The sequence below is a fragment of the Phyllopteryx taeniolatus genome, chromosome 9 (assembly GCF_024500385.1).
Source record: "Phyllopteryx taeniolatus isolate TA_2022b chromosome 9, UOR_Ptae_1.2, whole genome shotgun sequence".
NCBI lineage: Eukaryota > Metazoa > Chordata > Actinopteri > Syngnathiformes > Syngnathidae > Phyllopteryx > Phyllopteryx taeniolatus.
In genome coordinates, this window is record NC_084510.1 from 2,302,808 (window position 1) to 2,319,478 (window position 16,671).

General features: G+C 43.0%; 1 protein-coding gene across 4 annotated transcripts in view; it reads left to right on the top strand.

Annotated features, from left to right (window-relative positions):
- LOC133483561 (receptor-type tyrosine-protein phosphatase gamma-like) overlaps nucleotides 1-16,671 on the top strand; it is a 499,015-nt gene that overhangs the window by 51,729 nt on the left and 430,615 nt on the right. For all 4 annotated transcript variants that reach the window (XM_061784954.1, XM_061784955.1, XM_061784956.1 and 1 more), the window contains exon 2: nucleotides 16,115-16,231. In XM_061784954.1, the coding sequence (XP_061640938.1) occupies nucleotides 16,115-16,231 (117 nt within the window). The remainder of the gene's footprint in view (nucleotides 1-16,114; nucleotides 16,232-16,671) is intronic.

Below are 16,671 nucleotides of genomic sequence, written 5' to 3' on the forward strand. Positions count from 1 at the left end.
TATGAGGGAGAGTGCGAGAGAGAGCGAGAGACATAGGGAAAGAGAGAGCGAGAGAGAGAGAGAGACAATAACTATGAAGAAATATGGCTGTCTTTACAGTCAGAGCCAATCAAGACTGAGATGTCATTCTCATATGTCCATGTCCAGCTGTACCATGGTACAGTATATAATATAGTATATATTTTGTTACTGACAACGAGTGAAAATGATCCTGTTTCATATCCTATCCCATTGGACCTCATTTGGTAAAATTAACCCAATGTGTATGCTTCGCACGTTGAGGAGTTATTAAAACAACATTTTATTTTTACAATTAGATGGAATATTTGGGACCAATTATAATGGTTTTGAAATGGCAAACCTGTCTTGTTGGTTCATTGGAAAGAAATAGTAATAGAAAACATTCAACATGATGTTGCAATACAACAAGACTCTGGTTTTACACTGTAGGGTCTCAAAAAAAAAAAAAGAAATTCCCCCCCCCAAAAAAAAGCAATTTAAGGTGGGCACTGAAGTGCCCTTAAACAAAGTGCTCCCCTATTCTGAGACATCTCTTCATAGGGCACTGATTTACAGGATGTTGGTTTTATAATATGTTTTATAGATTTAGAAAATGTTCTAAATCTAGAATCAACATCCTGTAAATCAGTTTCAAAAATGGAAACTGATTTACAGGATGTTGGTTTTATAATATGTCTTATAGATTTAGAAAATGTTCTATTTACATGCCAACGTGCATTAATTGTAAAGGCACTTTTCTTTCTTTTTTTTTTTTTTTTAAACTAACAGTCTCACATTTTCATTGGTCGTACAGGTAAAAATAGAGGTAAGATAACCACTGTTAATAGTAAAACGAGAACCAAAAAAACACTATACATTTTAACTGTGATAGCAAGTGACCTCACAGGTCATTTCTCATGTTCTTCTTGTCACACTTCATGTTAAAGATTTGACTTACTTTTCGAGTAAATGACAGTAATAGTGCAAAGAGCACACTTGAAATACAGCAGTTAAGTGTAGAACCTTAACACTCTTATAACGCATTCTGGTGCAACAAGTAATGGCTATTGCAAACAAGGCACTTAATATAAATCGACACACACACACACACACACACACACACACACATATATATATATATATATATACATATATATATATGCCCTGCGATTGCCCGGCGACCAGTTCAGGGTGTACCCCGCCTCTCGCCCAAAGATAGCTGGGATAGGCTCCAGCACGGCCGCGACCCGAGTGAGGATAAGCGGAATGGAAGATTAATGAAAAATGAATATATATATATATGTATAATGTATACTGTAATATTTAGTGAAAATGCCATGCCCCAAATAAGTTGAGTAGGAACGATGTTTTTCTTCATTTGTCAATGACCTTGTTAAAGAAACTGTGCTTCCTAAAATACATTTAACATGAAGACATTTTCAGGACTCAAACCGCAGACAAGAGGCGTCACATCAATCTATCAGCGCCAAATGAACATTTTCAAGAACATCTGCAGCAACTGCCTGTTATGATTCGATATTTTCGATGCATTATGAGACTTTCTATGAGACTCAGCAAGTAGACACTTGCACTGTTCATAATCAATATTGAATAATAAAGATAACTGAGCAAGACGCCAGAATCGACTCAGTCTCAACCCAACCACCCAGAGACATTCGATCCCTAACCCCCACTCTATACATACTGTACATCCATCCATCCATCCATTTTCTGAGCCGCTTCTCCTCACGCGGGTCGCGGGCGTGCTGGAGCCTATCCCAGCTGTCATCGGACAGGAAGCGGGGTACGCCCTGAACTGGTTGCCAGCCAATCGCAGGGCACATATAAACAAACAACCATCATTCGCACTCACATTCACACCTACGGGCAATTTAGAGTTGTCAATCAACCTACTTTTTGGGATGTGGGAGGAAACCCATGCAGGCACGGGAAGAACATGCAAACTCCACACTGGCGGGGCCGGGTATTTGAACCCCGGTCCTCAGAACTGTGAGGCAGACGCTCTAACCAGTCGTTCACTGTGCCGCCCATACTGTACATAAATCTTTAATTGCATGATTTGTTGAATTTGTTGAGTCTATGCGATTCATATTATAAACAATTTTCTTTGTCCATACTACACGTAAATTGTCACATTTGCTATATTTGCAAAAGCAAAAAAGTGAAGTTTCTGCTCTATGAAAAAGAGCGATGGGTTTAATGACTTTGTGATGATGAATTTGGATTATTATCACTTTCTTTACCAACTCTTTGATGACTTTCTTGTGGAAACAATTTCTTTTAAGCTTCCATGAAGCCTTTAAACACATACAAGTATTTGGTCTCTGTTGTGGCAGGTGCGATGGAAGCTGTTTTATTCACTTAGATGCAAGCACACATCTACAAATGTGGTGCAGCTCACAAGATCTTCTGACTGATTTTTATCTTCAGTCTGGAACAACCGCTCCTGTCTCTCAGTTTGATCTTAGCTGCATGTTTACAGTATACTATACTGCAGTTTCTGTCCATTGTCTAAATTCAGTTGCATGCACACACACACACACACACATACTGTTCTATCTGCTAGTTTATTTCGAGTCAACCACCAAACTTCACTCATCTCCCAAGATTGGGTTACTCCCAAAGGAAACACGTTTGAACGTGTCTTTTTTCCCCCTAATCTGTCATTCAAAGGTGGTCTTAAGTGGTCCTCGTCTTTTCTTGGCTGGATTCACCTCGGTACCTTCCGAACCTTATCACAAATTGCTCGGAGCAGGTTAACATTTAATGTCTAATTGACATCATATTTATGCCTTCCCACCAATCACGCTAAATGATCATAATGAATGATTAGCTGTCTCATGGTGGGATGCTCTGCTGTGGATGATTTTGTGGGGTCCCGGTACTCTCTGACTCAAATTTTCATTTTTTTAAAGTTCTGAAATTGTAGGTATAGATCAGCTGTTAATTTAAGAGCAAGATGGTCCAGAAAATCACATGGGTAATTCCTTGAATACTGTATTATTGAAATTACCTTTTACCAAAAAATAATGACCATTCACAGCCTGAAAGCTGTTATTTGCTGCATTACTTTTTCCAAGCAAGTGGCCCAAGTGTGGTTGGAAAGTAACCACCCTGTAATTGCTGATTTATGATCTCTATATAATTACTACCGATAAGTACCCGCATTTGTGTGCACTGAGGGATACATATATGCACGAGTATGTTTTAGGTCATTCATACTATTTACATTTGGTGATATATTTTGCAAAAAGAACAGCACATTTTATTTACTTGTATACTAGTTACAGTATGCTGAATGTGTACTGTACAAGATCCGTGATAAATCTGCTGTGAACTTTTCAAAAAGTAGGTCGGTGGCTTTGTCTTGTCTTGTCTGATATCCCCAAATTCCATCTTACATCTTATATCCAAACAAAATGTCACAAGAAACACATTCTTACCACTATTCACTAATGTTACATTTGACTCAGGTTGTGTTGGTTTAACAACAACGGAGGAGTCTAAGGCCTGTGACAGGTAATTCAAATATTGTGAACAATTTTATTTTACTATTGAAGATTTTTGCAATAGCTTAACATTGCATTATTTTGTGGAAACAATATCACCCTTGAACTATCAAACAGTTGAACAGTGCCAAACAATTTTGCACTTTTTAGAACAAAATAGAATATTCTCCTTCTGAGTAAATTTCCATTCCGCTTTCATGTGTATTGGGGGTCAAAAGTAAAACACTGAAACACTGCATAGAACCAAATGTGTCAATCAGCAGGAGTGATTCACAAGATGTTGTGTTGTTAATGGAGGGGTTTGGGTGCCTCTGAGCTCAAAGGCATATTGGTAGCTGAGAGTATTGAATCAGTTATGACCTACAAGGTTAAGTCTTGGTGAAGGAGAGGAAAGTCAGCATAACAAGAGACTATTGATTCACAATCACTCATCTGCTTGTCCATCCTTATCTCCAACCCTGACACCAACTAAATTAGATTTTGCAGTGGATTTTGCATTTCTTATCTCATCTTATCTCCCTGATATTCATATTTCAAGGAACCATTACCTCTTTTGGGTCATTTTATAGAGTATGTTTTATTTTATCTTTATAATGCTACATGGAAGCCATTTTTCATTCTTTTCATGTGTCTTAATAATTCTTTGTTCCACCTCTGAGAATATGCCGTTAGCTTCATATTCACTCCTACCCTTCAGTTGAACAGATGGTAATCATGGACGGAAAGTATTTTCCGGTTGATGCAATGTATGTAAATACATTCACTGTCCTAAATGATGAATGTCAACCCTCACGGGGCATGAGTAGGAAATGGAAACTCTATACAGAAAGGCCCTTGTAAAGCTAAGAGCAGAATCGAATAGAAACACCGGTGCGAACCACCATACCTTGGTAGCAAGTTGTCCCAATAGGTTTTCTCTGTAATATACTTGTGATTGGTGGCTGTTTGGGTTACCTACATGATTAAAGGCAAGGCTTGACCTTGATCAAGGTTGGCCCTGAGAGTGACGGTGACCTGGGGAGTCAGTGGACCATATTAGCTGAAATTTTCCAGTACTTGATGCCATACAGTGAAAAACCTGCAGGACTATCATGCATATGTGAATACCGAAATGTTATATGTAAAAGACAGTGAATTATTAGGCGAAATAGACCATTTCACAAAGTGCAAGACAGAGCAGCAGATGCTTTCTGTCTACCAGTTCTGCAGACCGACATCTGTTATGGGTTGTTTCATATTCAGTGACCTTCAAGACTACTTAGAGGAGAGAGAAAAGATTAAGAGTGTCTCATTCCTCTTTCCTTTCCCCTCAATCATAGAAAATTCACAAAATGGGTTTGGGATTTTCCTTTCATTTCTCATGCGCAGGTAAACAGATAGCAATGGTGCCATCGGGTGAGAGCATGTCCGTTACAGCAATAATAAGAGAACCCTCTTGAATCTCATCAAGGTGGCTGCAAAAGAGTCAGTGGCAACCTACACACTGGCAGGTGCTTAAAAAACATGTGGGTAAGAGTAGATGGAATTGGAGACTCATGACAGCTTTTACTGTGATGGGAAAATGGAGGTGTATATTAACACCTCCTGTCTTGTGTCCTACCGGAGGTGTCAGTTTCATGGCATTGTTTGTAGTCCCTTGGCAGCATGACCTTGTTTCACTGAGCACAAGCTATTAATTAACCAAGCATGTGTGTGTTCATGGGGGGTGGCGGTCTATTGGGGAATAGGGGTGGTGAGTTGGAAGCTGTGAGTGGCATCCATTTGCAGCCAACCTTCCTGCCTGACTGTCTGTACTGTATGTAATCAATGTGGTGGAGGAAGGTGAAGAAGAAGGGCAGACAGGGTAGAAGGTGTTTTGATGGCAAAGTTTGTCTTTGAGGGGATTTTTAAAAGGCTCTTAAAGCTTCTAATTATCTTGCAGGCATGTTTTCTGCCTGTGCCTCTCAGCCTCTCCTGCATGCATTTGAACCCCAGAGTTTCTGCTTCATAAATGATAATCTTCCCTGTTTGCTTCATAAAATGTGTGTGTGTATGTGTGCATGTTCGTACGACTTTACCTACCCTTGGCCCATGCTCCAGAAAACATGAAGTCATGCTGGGTGTAGTGATCTCTCTGCATCGCTCTGATCAAGCACAAAGGGCCAACATCTCCCCTGCTCCACAACCCCATTGTTCACACTTAAGATTCTTTTCCTCCTTAAAAAAAATATATATTTTACTTGTTAATATTCTATTCATATACTAATAATAGTAATAATAATAATAAAAGGTAGTAATATTAGTGGTAGTAAAGAAATCGACAACAGATCATTGTACAGTGGATTTAAAAAGTCGACACACCCCTGTTCAAATTCCAGTTTTTTCCATCCATCCATCCATCCATCCATTTTCTACCGCTTCTCTGAGGTCGGGTCGTGGGGGCAGTAGCTTTAACAGGGATGCCCAGACTTCCCTCTCCCCAACTTCATCCGGGGGGATCCCTAGGCGTTCCCAGGCCAGCCGAAGGATGTAGTCTCTCCAGCATGTCCTGAGTCGTCCCTGGGGTCTCCTCCCTGTGGGACGTGCCCGGAACACCTCACCAGGGAGGCGTCCGGGAGGCATCCGAATCAGATGTTCCAGCCACCTCATCTGGCTCCTCTTGATGTGGAGGAGCAGTGGCTCTACTCTGAGATCCTCCCGGATGACCAAGCTTCTCACCCTATCTCTAAGGGAGAGCCCGGACACCCTGCGGAGGAAACTTATTTTGGCCGCTTGTATTTGGGATCTTGTTCTTTCGGTCACGACCCACAGCTCGTGACCATAGGTGAGGGTAAATCGAGAGCTTTGCCTTTCGGCTTAGCTCCTTCTTTACCACAACGGAGTGATACAAAGTCCGTATCACTGCAGACGCTGCACCGATGCGCCTGTTGATCTCCCCTTCCATTCTTCCCTCACTTGTGAACAAGACCCCAAGATACTTGAACTCCTCCACTTGGGGCAGGATCTCATCCCCGACCTGGAGAGGGCATGCCACCTTTTCCGACTGAGGGTCATGTTCTCAGATTTGAAGGTGCTGATTCTCATCCCAGCCGTTTCACACTTGGCTGTGAACTGCTCCAGTGAGAGTTTGAGGTCACGGCTTGATGAAGCCAACAGAACCACATCATCTGCAAAAGGCAGAGATGCAATACTGAGGCCACCAAACTGGACCCCCTCTATGCCTTGGCTGCACCTAGAAATTATGTCCATAAAAGTTATGAACAGAATCGGTGACAAAGGGCAGCCTTGGCAGAGTCCAACCCTCACCGGAAACGAGTCCGACTTACTGCCGGATATGCGGACCAAACTCTGACTCCGGCCGTACAGGGACCGAACAGCCCGTATCAGGGGGTTTGGTACCACATACTCCCGAAACACCCCCCACAGGACTCCCCAAGGGACAAGGTGGAACGCCTTCTGTAAGTCCACAAAACACATGTAGACTGGTTGGGCGAACTCCCATACACCCTCGAGGACCCTGCCGAGGGTGTAGAGCTGGTCCACTGTTCCACGGCCAGGACGAAAACCACACTGCTCCTCCTGAGATTCAACTTCCCGACGGACCCTCCTCTCCAGGACCCCTGAATAGACCTTAGCAGGGAGGTTGAGGAGTGTGATCCCCTGTAGTTGGAACACACCCTCCAGTTCCCCTTCTTAAAAAGGGGGACCACCACCCCAGTCTGCCAATCCAGAGGCACTGTCCCCGATGTCCACGCAATGTTGCAGAGGCGTGTTAACCAGGACAGCCCTACAACATCCAGAGCCTTGAGGAACTCCGGGCGAATCTCATCCACCCCCGGAGCCTTACCACCGAGGAGCTTTTTAACCACCTCGGTGACCTCAATCCCAGAGATCGGAAAGCCCGCCTCTGAGAACCCAGACTCTGCTCCCTCATGGGAAGGCGTGTCAGTGGAATTGAGGAGGTCTTCGAAGTATTCTCCCCACTGGCTCACAACATCCCGAGTCGAGGTCAGCAGCGCCCCTTCCCCAGTATACACAGTGTTGATGGTGCACTGCTTCCCCCTCCTGAGACGGCGATGGTGGACCAGAATTTCCTCGAAGCAATCCGGAAGTCTTTCTCCATGTCCTCACCGAACTACTCCCATGCCCGAGTTTTTGCTTCAGCGACCACCAAAGCTGCATTCCGCTTGGCCAGCCGGTATCCATCAGCTGCCTCAGGAGTCCCACAGGCCAAAAAAGCCTGATAGGACGCCTTCTTCAGCTTGACGGCATCCCTCACCGTTGGTGTCCACCAACGGGTTCGGGGATTGTCTCCACGACAGGCACCAACTACTTTACGGCCACAGCTCCGGTCGGCCGCCTCAGCAATGGAGGCGCGGAACATGCTCCACTCGGACTTGATGTCCCCCGCCTGCTCCGGAACATGAGCAAAGTTCTGTCGGAGGTGGGAGTTGAAACTCCTACTGACAGGGGATTCTCCCAGATGTTCCCAGCAGACCCTCACAATACGTTTGGGCCTGGCACGTTGGACCGGCATCTTCCCCCACCATCGGAGCCAACACACCACCAGGTGGTGATGAGTTGACAGCTACGCTCTTTTCACCCGAGTGTCCAAGACATGCGGCCACAAGTCTGATGACACGACCACAAAGTCGATCATCGAACTGCGACTTAGGGTGTCCTGGTGCCAAGTGCACGTGTGGACACCCTTATGCTTGAACAAGGTGTTCGATATGGACAATCCGTGATGAGCACAGAGGTCCAATAGCTGAACACCGTTCGGGTTCTGATCGGGGGGGCCGTTCCTCCCAATCACGCCCTTCCAGGTCTCACTGTCATTGCCCACGTGAGCATTGAAGTCCTCCAGCAGAACGATGGAGTCCCCACCGGGAGCGTTCTCCAGCACCCCCTCCAAGGACTCCAAAAAGGGTGGGTACTCTGAACTGCTGTTTGCTGCATAGGCACAAACAACAGTCAAGACCCGTCCCCCCACCCGAAGGCGGGGGGAGGCTACCCTCTCATCCACCGGGGTGAACCCCAACGTACAGGCGCCGAGCCGGGGAGCAATAAGTATACCCTCACCTGCTCGGCGCCTCTCACCGTGGGCAACTCCAGAGTGGAGGCGAGTCCGACTATATCTAGTCAGAACTTCTCGACCTCACACACCAGCTCGGGCTCCTTCTCTGCCAGAGAGGTGACATTCCACGTCCCGAGAGCCAGCTTCTGTAGCCGGGGATCGGATCGCCAAGGTCCCCGCCTTCGGCCACCGCCCAGCTCGCACTGCACCCGGCCCCTGAGGTCCCTCCCACAGGTGGTGAGCCCATGGGAAGTTTCAGTTTTTTGGGGTAGAAAAAATAAGACCAAGATACATAAATTAAAAATGTTTCCACCATTAATATGACCTGTAACTTGTGCAACAACAAATTTAGAGAGGGAAAATGAAAGTAAACAACTGAGATAATGTGGCAGTGTGTGCCCGGGATATATGCTGATTGTACATTGCGCACAGTGTTGGAGAATAACTATCCATCCATCCATTTTCTTTACCGCTTCTCCTCACTATGGTCACGGGCTGCTGGAGCCTATCCCACCTGTCATAGGGCGGGAGGCGGGGTACACCCTGAACCGGTCGCAAGCCATTTGCAGGGCACATAGAAACAAACAACCATTTGCACTCACATTCACACCTACGGGCAATTCAGAGTCTTCAATTACCCTGCATGTTTTTGGGATGTGGGAGGAAACCGGAGTGCCCGGAGAAAAGCCACCCAGGCACGGGGAGAACATGCAAACTCCACACAGGTGGGGCCGGGATTTGAAACCCGTACCCCAGAACTGTGAGGCCGATATGCTAACCAGTCGGCCACCATGCCGGGAGAATAACTAATTACATGTAATGAGATTATGTAATTTAATGACAAAATATATGTAATTGTAATCCATTACATTACTAGGAAAAAAATGTGTAAATAAATTACAGTCGCTTTTGGAAATTTTCTTGATTACAATTTTAGTTACCGTAATTTCTCGTGTATAATGCGCACCCATGGATAATATGCACCCCAAAGTTGATTTACAAAATCTGGAAAACCCTTCTACCTATATATAATGTATTTTTACAATGCCTGATTTTGCTTCTACCCATATGATCAAAACATGAAGTATTATCTGTATTATTAATAATTATTAATATTATGCTATATAAGTGCAGTCCATTTACCATTTATAATTTATTCTGAAGTCAGGCTCTTTATTCGAACACGTAATACATTATTTTTATTTATTTGCTCTTATTTTGAAATTCACAGCCCTACTTTAATTTAGTAAATGAGAAAACACACAATTGTGCTCATATATTTGATTACCCAGGCAAAATTTGTAAGATGGATACAATTCTTTAAAGAAAACATGTTTTTATGGTTTTATGTCTCAAAAGTATTTTCTGTCAAATGGCTGTCTGTTGTTGTACTAGAGTGACTTCAACTACTGGAGAGAAATGTTTTTGTTTTTGACATACTAAATAAAGATGATTCTGATTCTGATTGAGTGCCAACACAGGCTATAGAATTGAATTAAATTCAATTAAAATTAAAATTGTACAATTCTATTACATTCAAACTATCTTTATTCTTCTATTCTGAACTGAGAATACTAACAAAACATTTTTTTTTTGTTACATAAAGTTTGCATTTAACTGCTTTGAACAAAGTATCGTTCCATGTGCCTAAAAACTGAGCTGAATATTACACAAAAATAAAATAAAAATGAAGATCAAGTGACAAGTAGGCAAACCAGTGTTGAGTACAGGATCCCAGATATATGCTGTGCATTTGAATGAAGGTATGTGTGAACACTCCAGTTCCTCTATATATCTACTTGTAATGGGTGACCAGTTTCAGTTGTGACAATTTAATTCACTAAATACGTTTTTCACACTCATTTTCTTGTTTTTACACAGGCCACTCTCGCCAAAGACCCCTCACCCTTTAAACTTTATTGACTCTTGGCAGAAAACACTGAGGGCAGGTGAAGGAGAAAATTACTCTGTGCTGAACTTTACTAAATCTATTTTTTTCAGGAATATCAGATTGGATCGAATTTTCCTAGAGGTGCTCCAAAAGGAGTGAGGCACACCATCTTGGTTAAGTGTGCAGTCCCTCTTTTTTAACAGACCTCATTTAGTCTGTATGGGAAAGAGCATCAGCTAAACGATGTTAATATTTCCATTAGTTACATTTTGCAGGCCATTTTTATGTGGGAAAATGTTCTCTCTGACACCATTTTCCTTGCTACTCCTTTCTTTATTCTTTTCTTAGCACAACTGTTCAGTTTTCCTTTAATTCTCCATGGTCGACTGGTTGCCTTGCAGGTTACTGTCCATCAGCGACCATACGGTTGTCGTGTGATGATGCATTTTGGTCTTGTCTGCATAATTATCTTCCAATTGAAGCACTATTCTTTCTCAGTTTTCCCCATTATCCAAAATCTAGTTCTCAGAGCGAGAGAGAGACAGACACACCGACACACACACACACATTCTGTTTCATGTGTGTCGAGGGCACTCTTGTTCTTCTGTATTCTTTTGTGTGTAAAATTGTTCTTCACACTTTTCAATGATGCTTTGGCCTGGCCGGAGTGCATCATCACTGTATGTGGTCATTCTGTCAGTCCGACACACATAGTTATTAAAATTTAACTCCTCACTGAACTTGCATTGACTAAACCTATTATTGGGATAGTTTCACACTATACAGATTGCATTTTCCTCCTCCTGGCTGTAATGCAGTTACCATAAAATATTGTATATAAAATGCAATTTTTTTACAAAAAAATGTATCAAAAATAGATAGTGTATTATACATAGTGAAAAGAAAAGTGAAAGGTTGTCCTACAAATATATATATATAATACGGTAAAAATTCCGCTGCTCACCTGAGCATCATGACGCCCTTGTGGTGCTGCCATAGCATATGATATCTGTTGCTACAATATCCGTTCGATGGCATCAGATTTAGCATACAGTATTACATAGGCCGAAATACTCAACATTTATAATAAAATACTACGCAAAAATAATTTTGTATAGCAATAATCGCTACAAGCCGGCACGGTGACCAACTGGTTAGCACATCTGCCTCACAGTTCTGGGGACCGGGGTTCAAATCCCCGCCCCGCCTGTGTGGAGTTTGTAGGTTCTCCCCTTGCCTGTGTGGGTTTTCTCCGGGCACTCCGGTTTCCTCCCACATCCCACAAACATGCGTGGTAGGTTGACTGAAGACTCTAAATTGCCCGTAGGTGGGAATGTGAGTGAGTATAGTTGTTTGGACCGATCGCCTGTTCAGGGTGTACCCCGCCTCCCGACCAAAGCTGGGATAGGCTCCGGCAGCCCCCGATCCTTGTGAGGATAAGCGGTAAAAAAAATGGATGGATGGATGAATAATTGGCTGGTGTGGCAACAGACAGTGTGAGCGGGTACCCTTATTGAATACAAAATGAGTTGGTGATAACCGCTGTTGACTTATAGTAAGTATGTCCGCCGACCTCCATATCTGTCTGCTTGTGCTCCGATCAAATTCACCAAAATCACACTAGACCAGCGGTCTAGCTAGCGCCGGCAGTAAGTTTGGATTGACTTTCTGCCATCAAATTGACACATTGTCCAAGGACATTGCCAAATTGGCAGACATGGACAGTAAGCCTTGCGCGTACACAAAAATCAGGATACGCCAGCATTTGTGCGCCATAGCAGATGCGCCATCAACGAAAACAGAGCCAATGACGTTAATGCAACTTTTAGTTCTTATTTCATATTAACTATCATGAAATGCCATGACTGGAGTTTATGCTTCTTGTGTCAGTCCACCCGACAGACTTAACAAAAAACATTAGCTGATGACTCACAAACTTGTTGGTGTGGCACAAAAGATGCAGAAGTGCTATGGATGAACAAAAAGCTGCGAGAAGAGGACTGCATATTGCAAAGAACCTCCCATTTCGATTTCTATTACATACATGCACAAATACACAAATAGAGTACCCATTAACTGTTTTCAAAGCTTTATTTTCATGCCCATGTAAACATATGTGAAATGGATGCATCAATTAACATAGGATCCTCTTGGAGGGACAGATGGTGGTAGACTTTGCAAAAAGGATGGAAATGGCTGGAGTGAACTCTTGGTTCCAGAAGAGGCAGGAACATAGGGTGACCTACAAGAGCGAAGGTAGATGCACGCAGGTGGATTACATATTGTGCAGGTGATGTAATCTGAAGGAGGTTACTGACTGTAAGGTAGTGGTAGGGGAGAGTGTGACTATACAGGACAGGATGGTGTGTAAAATGACTCTGGTACTGGGGAGGAAGATTAAGAAGACAAAGGCACAGCAGAGAACCGTAAGCAGAGAACCGTAAGCTGAGAAAGGAAGAGTGTTGTGTGGCTTTCAAGAAGGTGTGAGACAGGCTCTCGGTGGACAGGAGGAGCTTTTAGAAGACTGGACCACTATAGCAAGGTGATCTGAGACAGGCAGGAGAGTACTTGGTATATCTTATGGTAAGAAAGGGGAGAAGGAGACCTCAAAGTACAGGAAATCATACAAGGAAAGAGGTTAGCTCAGAATAAGTGGGACACTGAGAGGACTGAGGAGAGGCAAAACGAATACATGGAGATGTGATGTAGGGCTAAGATAGAGGTGGCAAAGGCCAAACAAGAGGCATATGATCACATGTATGCCAGGTTGGACACTAAAGAAAGAGAAAAATATCTATACAGGTTGGCCAGACAGAGGGCTATTGATGGGAAGGATGTGCGGCAGGTTAGGGTGATGAAGGAGGATGGAGATGGAAATGTGTTGATTGGTGCCAATTGTGTGCTAGATAGATGGAAAGAATACTTTGACAGCAAGAGTAGAAGAGGCTAGTGTTGGTGGACCAGGAAGTCGCAATGATTAATATGATGGAAGTTAAAAAGGCACTAAAGAGGATGAAAAATGGAAAGGCAGTTGGTTCTGATGACATACCTGTGGAGGTATGGAAGCATCTAGGAGAGGTGGCTATGGAGTTTTTGACCAGCTTGTTCAACAGAATTTGAGTAGGTGGGAAGATGCCTGAGGAATTGGGGAATGGTGCTTTGGTGTCATACGCAAAGCTGTGGGAACTAAAGCTGATGAGCCACACAATGAAGTTATGGGAAAGAGTAGTGGAGGCTAAACTCAGGACCGAAGTGAGTATTTGCGAGCAACAGTATGGCTTCATGCCTAGAAAGAGTACCACAGATGCAGGATGCAGGAGATAGGTATACATGGAAAAAGATGACAAGCTGTGGCTACCCCTAACAGGAAAATTCCAAAGGAAAAGAAGAAGTTGGAGACACTTTAGTTTTACAGCAAACAGCCACTATGATGAACTATACAGTACATTTAGGACATAAAAACACAAGTGTGGAGATTCATTGAGCATTGAAAGTGTACCACTGGCATTGAGCATTGAAAGTGTACCACTAGTGTGGTGATACTGATATAATGGCAATTATGCAATTGATGGGGAGTCCTCAAGCAATTTAGAGCAATTTAAAGTGACTAATAGTGCAATGATCTGCTACAGTGTGGCTTGTGCAAATGGTGCAGAGAATTCTCAAATACACACTGTTTAAGGACAATGTTCCTCAACGTATAATTGCAAGGAAGTTAAGGATTTCATCATCTACGGTCCATCATATCATCAAATCGTTCAGAGAATCTGGAGAAATCACTGCATGTAAGCGGCAAGGCCGAAAACCAACATTGAATGCCCGTGACCTTCGATCCCTCAGGCGGCACTGCATATAAAACCGACATCAATGTGGATATCACCACATGGGGTCAGGAACACTTCAGAAAACCATCCATCCATCCATCCATCCATTTACTGAGCCGCTTCTCCTCACTAGGGTCGCAGGCGTGCTGGAGCCTATCCCAGCTATCATTGGGCAGGAGGCGGGGTACACCCTGAACTGGTTGCCAGCCAATCGCAGGGCACATACAAACAAACAACATTCGCACCAATGTCAGTAAATACAGTTCGGCGCTACATCCGTAAGTGCAACTTGAAACTCTACTATGCCAAGCAAAAGCCATTTATCAACAACACCCAGAAACGCCGCCGGCTTCTCTGGGCCCGAACTCATCTAAGATGGACTGCTTCAAAGTGGTAAAGTGTTCTGTGGTCCGACGAGTCCACATTTCAAATTGTTTTGGGAAATTGCGGACGTCGTGTCCTCCAGGCCAAAGAGGAAAATAACCATTCAGACTGTTATGGACGCAAAGTTCAAAAGCCAGCATCTGTGATGGTATGGGGCTGTGTTCGTGCCAATGGCATGGGTAAATTATGCATCTGTGAAGGCACCATTAATGCTGAAAGGTACATACAGGTTTTGGAGAAACATATGCTGCCATCCAAGCAACGTGTTTTTCATGGACGCCCCTGCTTATTTCAGTAAGACAATGCCAAACCACATTCTGCATGTGGCTTCGTAGTAAAAGAGTGCGGGTACTAAACTGGCCTACCTGCAGTCCAGACCTGTCTCCCATTGAAATTATGAAGCGTAAAATACGACAACGGAGACCCCGGACTGTTGAACAGCTGAAGCTGTACATCAAGCAAGAATGGGAAAGAATTCCACCGACAAAGCTTCAACAATTAGTGTCCTCAGTTCCCAAACGTTTATTGAATGTTGTTAAAAAAAAAGGTGATGTAACACAGTGGTAAACATGACCCTGTCCCAGCTTTTTTGGAACGTGTTGCAGCCATAAAATTCCAAGTTAATGATTATTTACCAAAAACAATAAGGTTTATCAGTTTGAACATTAAATATCTTGTCTTTGCAGTGTAGTAAATTATATATAGGTCTAACTGATTTGCAAATCATTGTATTCTGTTTTTATTTATGTTTAACACAACGTCCCAACTTCATTGGAATTGGGGTTGTCCATTAAAGAAATGCTAATGGCATATAAAGCCAGTAAGGCTTTGAGATCAGCAGACTCAGGTCAAATAGTGGAGCACCGAGTCCAAAACAAACATGATGAAGCAGCATTTAGCTATTATGCTCCACTCAAATGGAATAAGTTGCCAACAGAAGTGATACAGTGTGAATGTATTTAAGTCCAGGTTAAAAACTCTTATTTCTCATGGTTTTTAGAGCATTTCCACTTTTCAATTATATTTCTTAAACTGTTCGCTGTTTTAATTGTACTTTTATTTTTCTCTTTGTTTAAAATGTTTATAAGCAGTTTTTTTCTTTGTTTTTAAATGCTTTTAATCATGTAAAGCACATTGAGTTACCGTGTGTATGAAATGCGCTATATAAATAATGCTTTGTTAATTATCTTTATTTGTATGGTGCTTAACAATATGTTTCCTTACTTCAGTTCAGTTCCACAGGATCATTTTTCTTTGATGTTGATTTTTTTTCTACACTCTGAATATGCTTATGAGTGATAATTCAGCTAAGGACACAGTTGGACATTATCCGTTCCAGTGGGTATCCAGCCAGGGCTGCAGAGTGTATCTGATGCTCTGCTTCTTTTTGTGCTAACTTTCGTGTCCCTGTTGTTCTTCTGTCCTGCAGTGCTGACAGGAAACCAAGGTGAGTCCTGTGCCCCTGTCCAAGGCCTTCGTACAGCCATGGCTGGTGAGACACGACTGCGGAGAGCTGCTACCGAAGAGACCTACTGGGCCTACTCAGGTACATGTTCTCTATGTATGTACAGTATGTGAGTGGCATGGATGCTGACTGTCCGAGTCTCACCATGGGGCAAATGCTGGTTGCTGTTGCTTGGGAAAATGACTGGTCTTGGCAGCATTTAAATTTGTTTTTCGAAGGGGAGGAAAACAAGCCCATTTACACATTGTGGTTATTTTTACATACATATTGGTGGACAAATATTGGGATACATCTATTGACAACATAATCATTATCTTAATTATTTAGAATACCAAAACATTTTGAACATTTCCAGTACTGAAGGAACAGTAAGTTATGGATAAACTGGATGGGTCTGTACCGAGCCCTGACCCCATTAAACACCTTTCAGTTGAACTACAAAAAATATGAGGCTAATTGTGTGTAAGGTCCTCTTGTTCAACATTGGTGTATGACCTCAAAAAGGATTTTCTGGATAAATG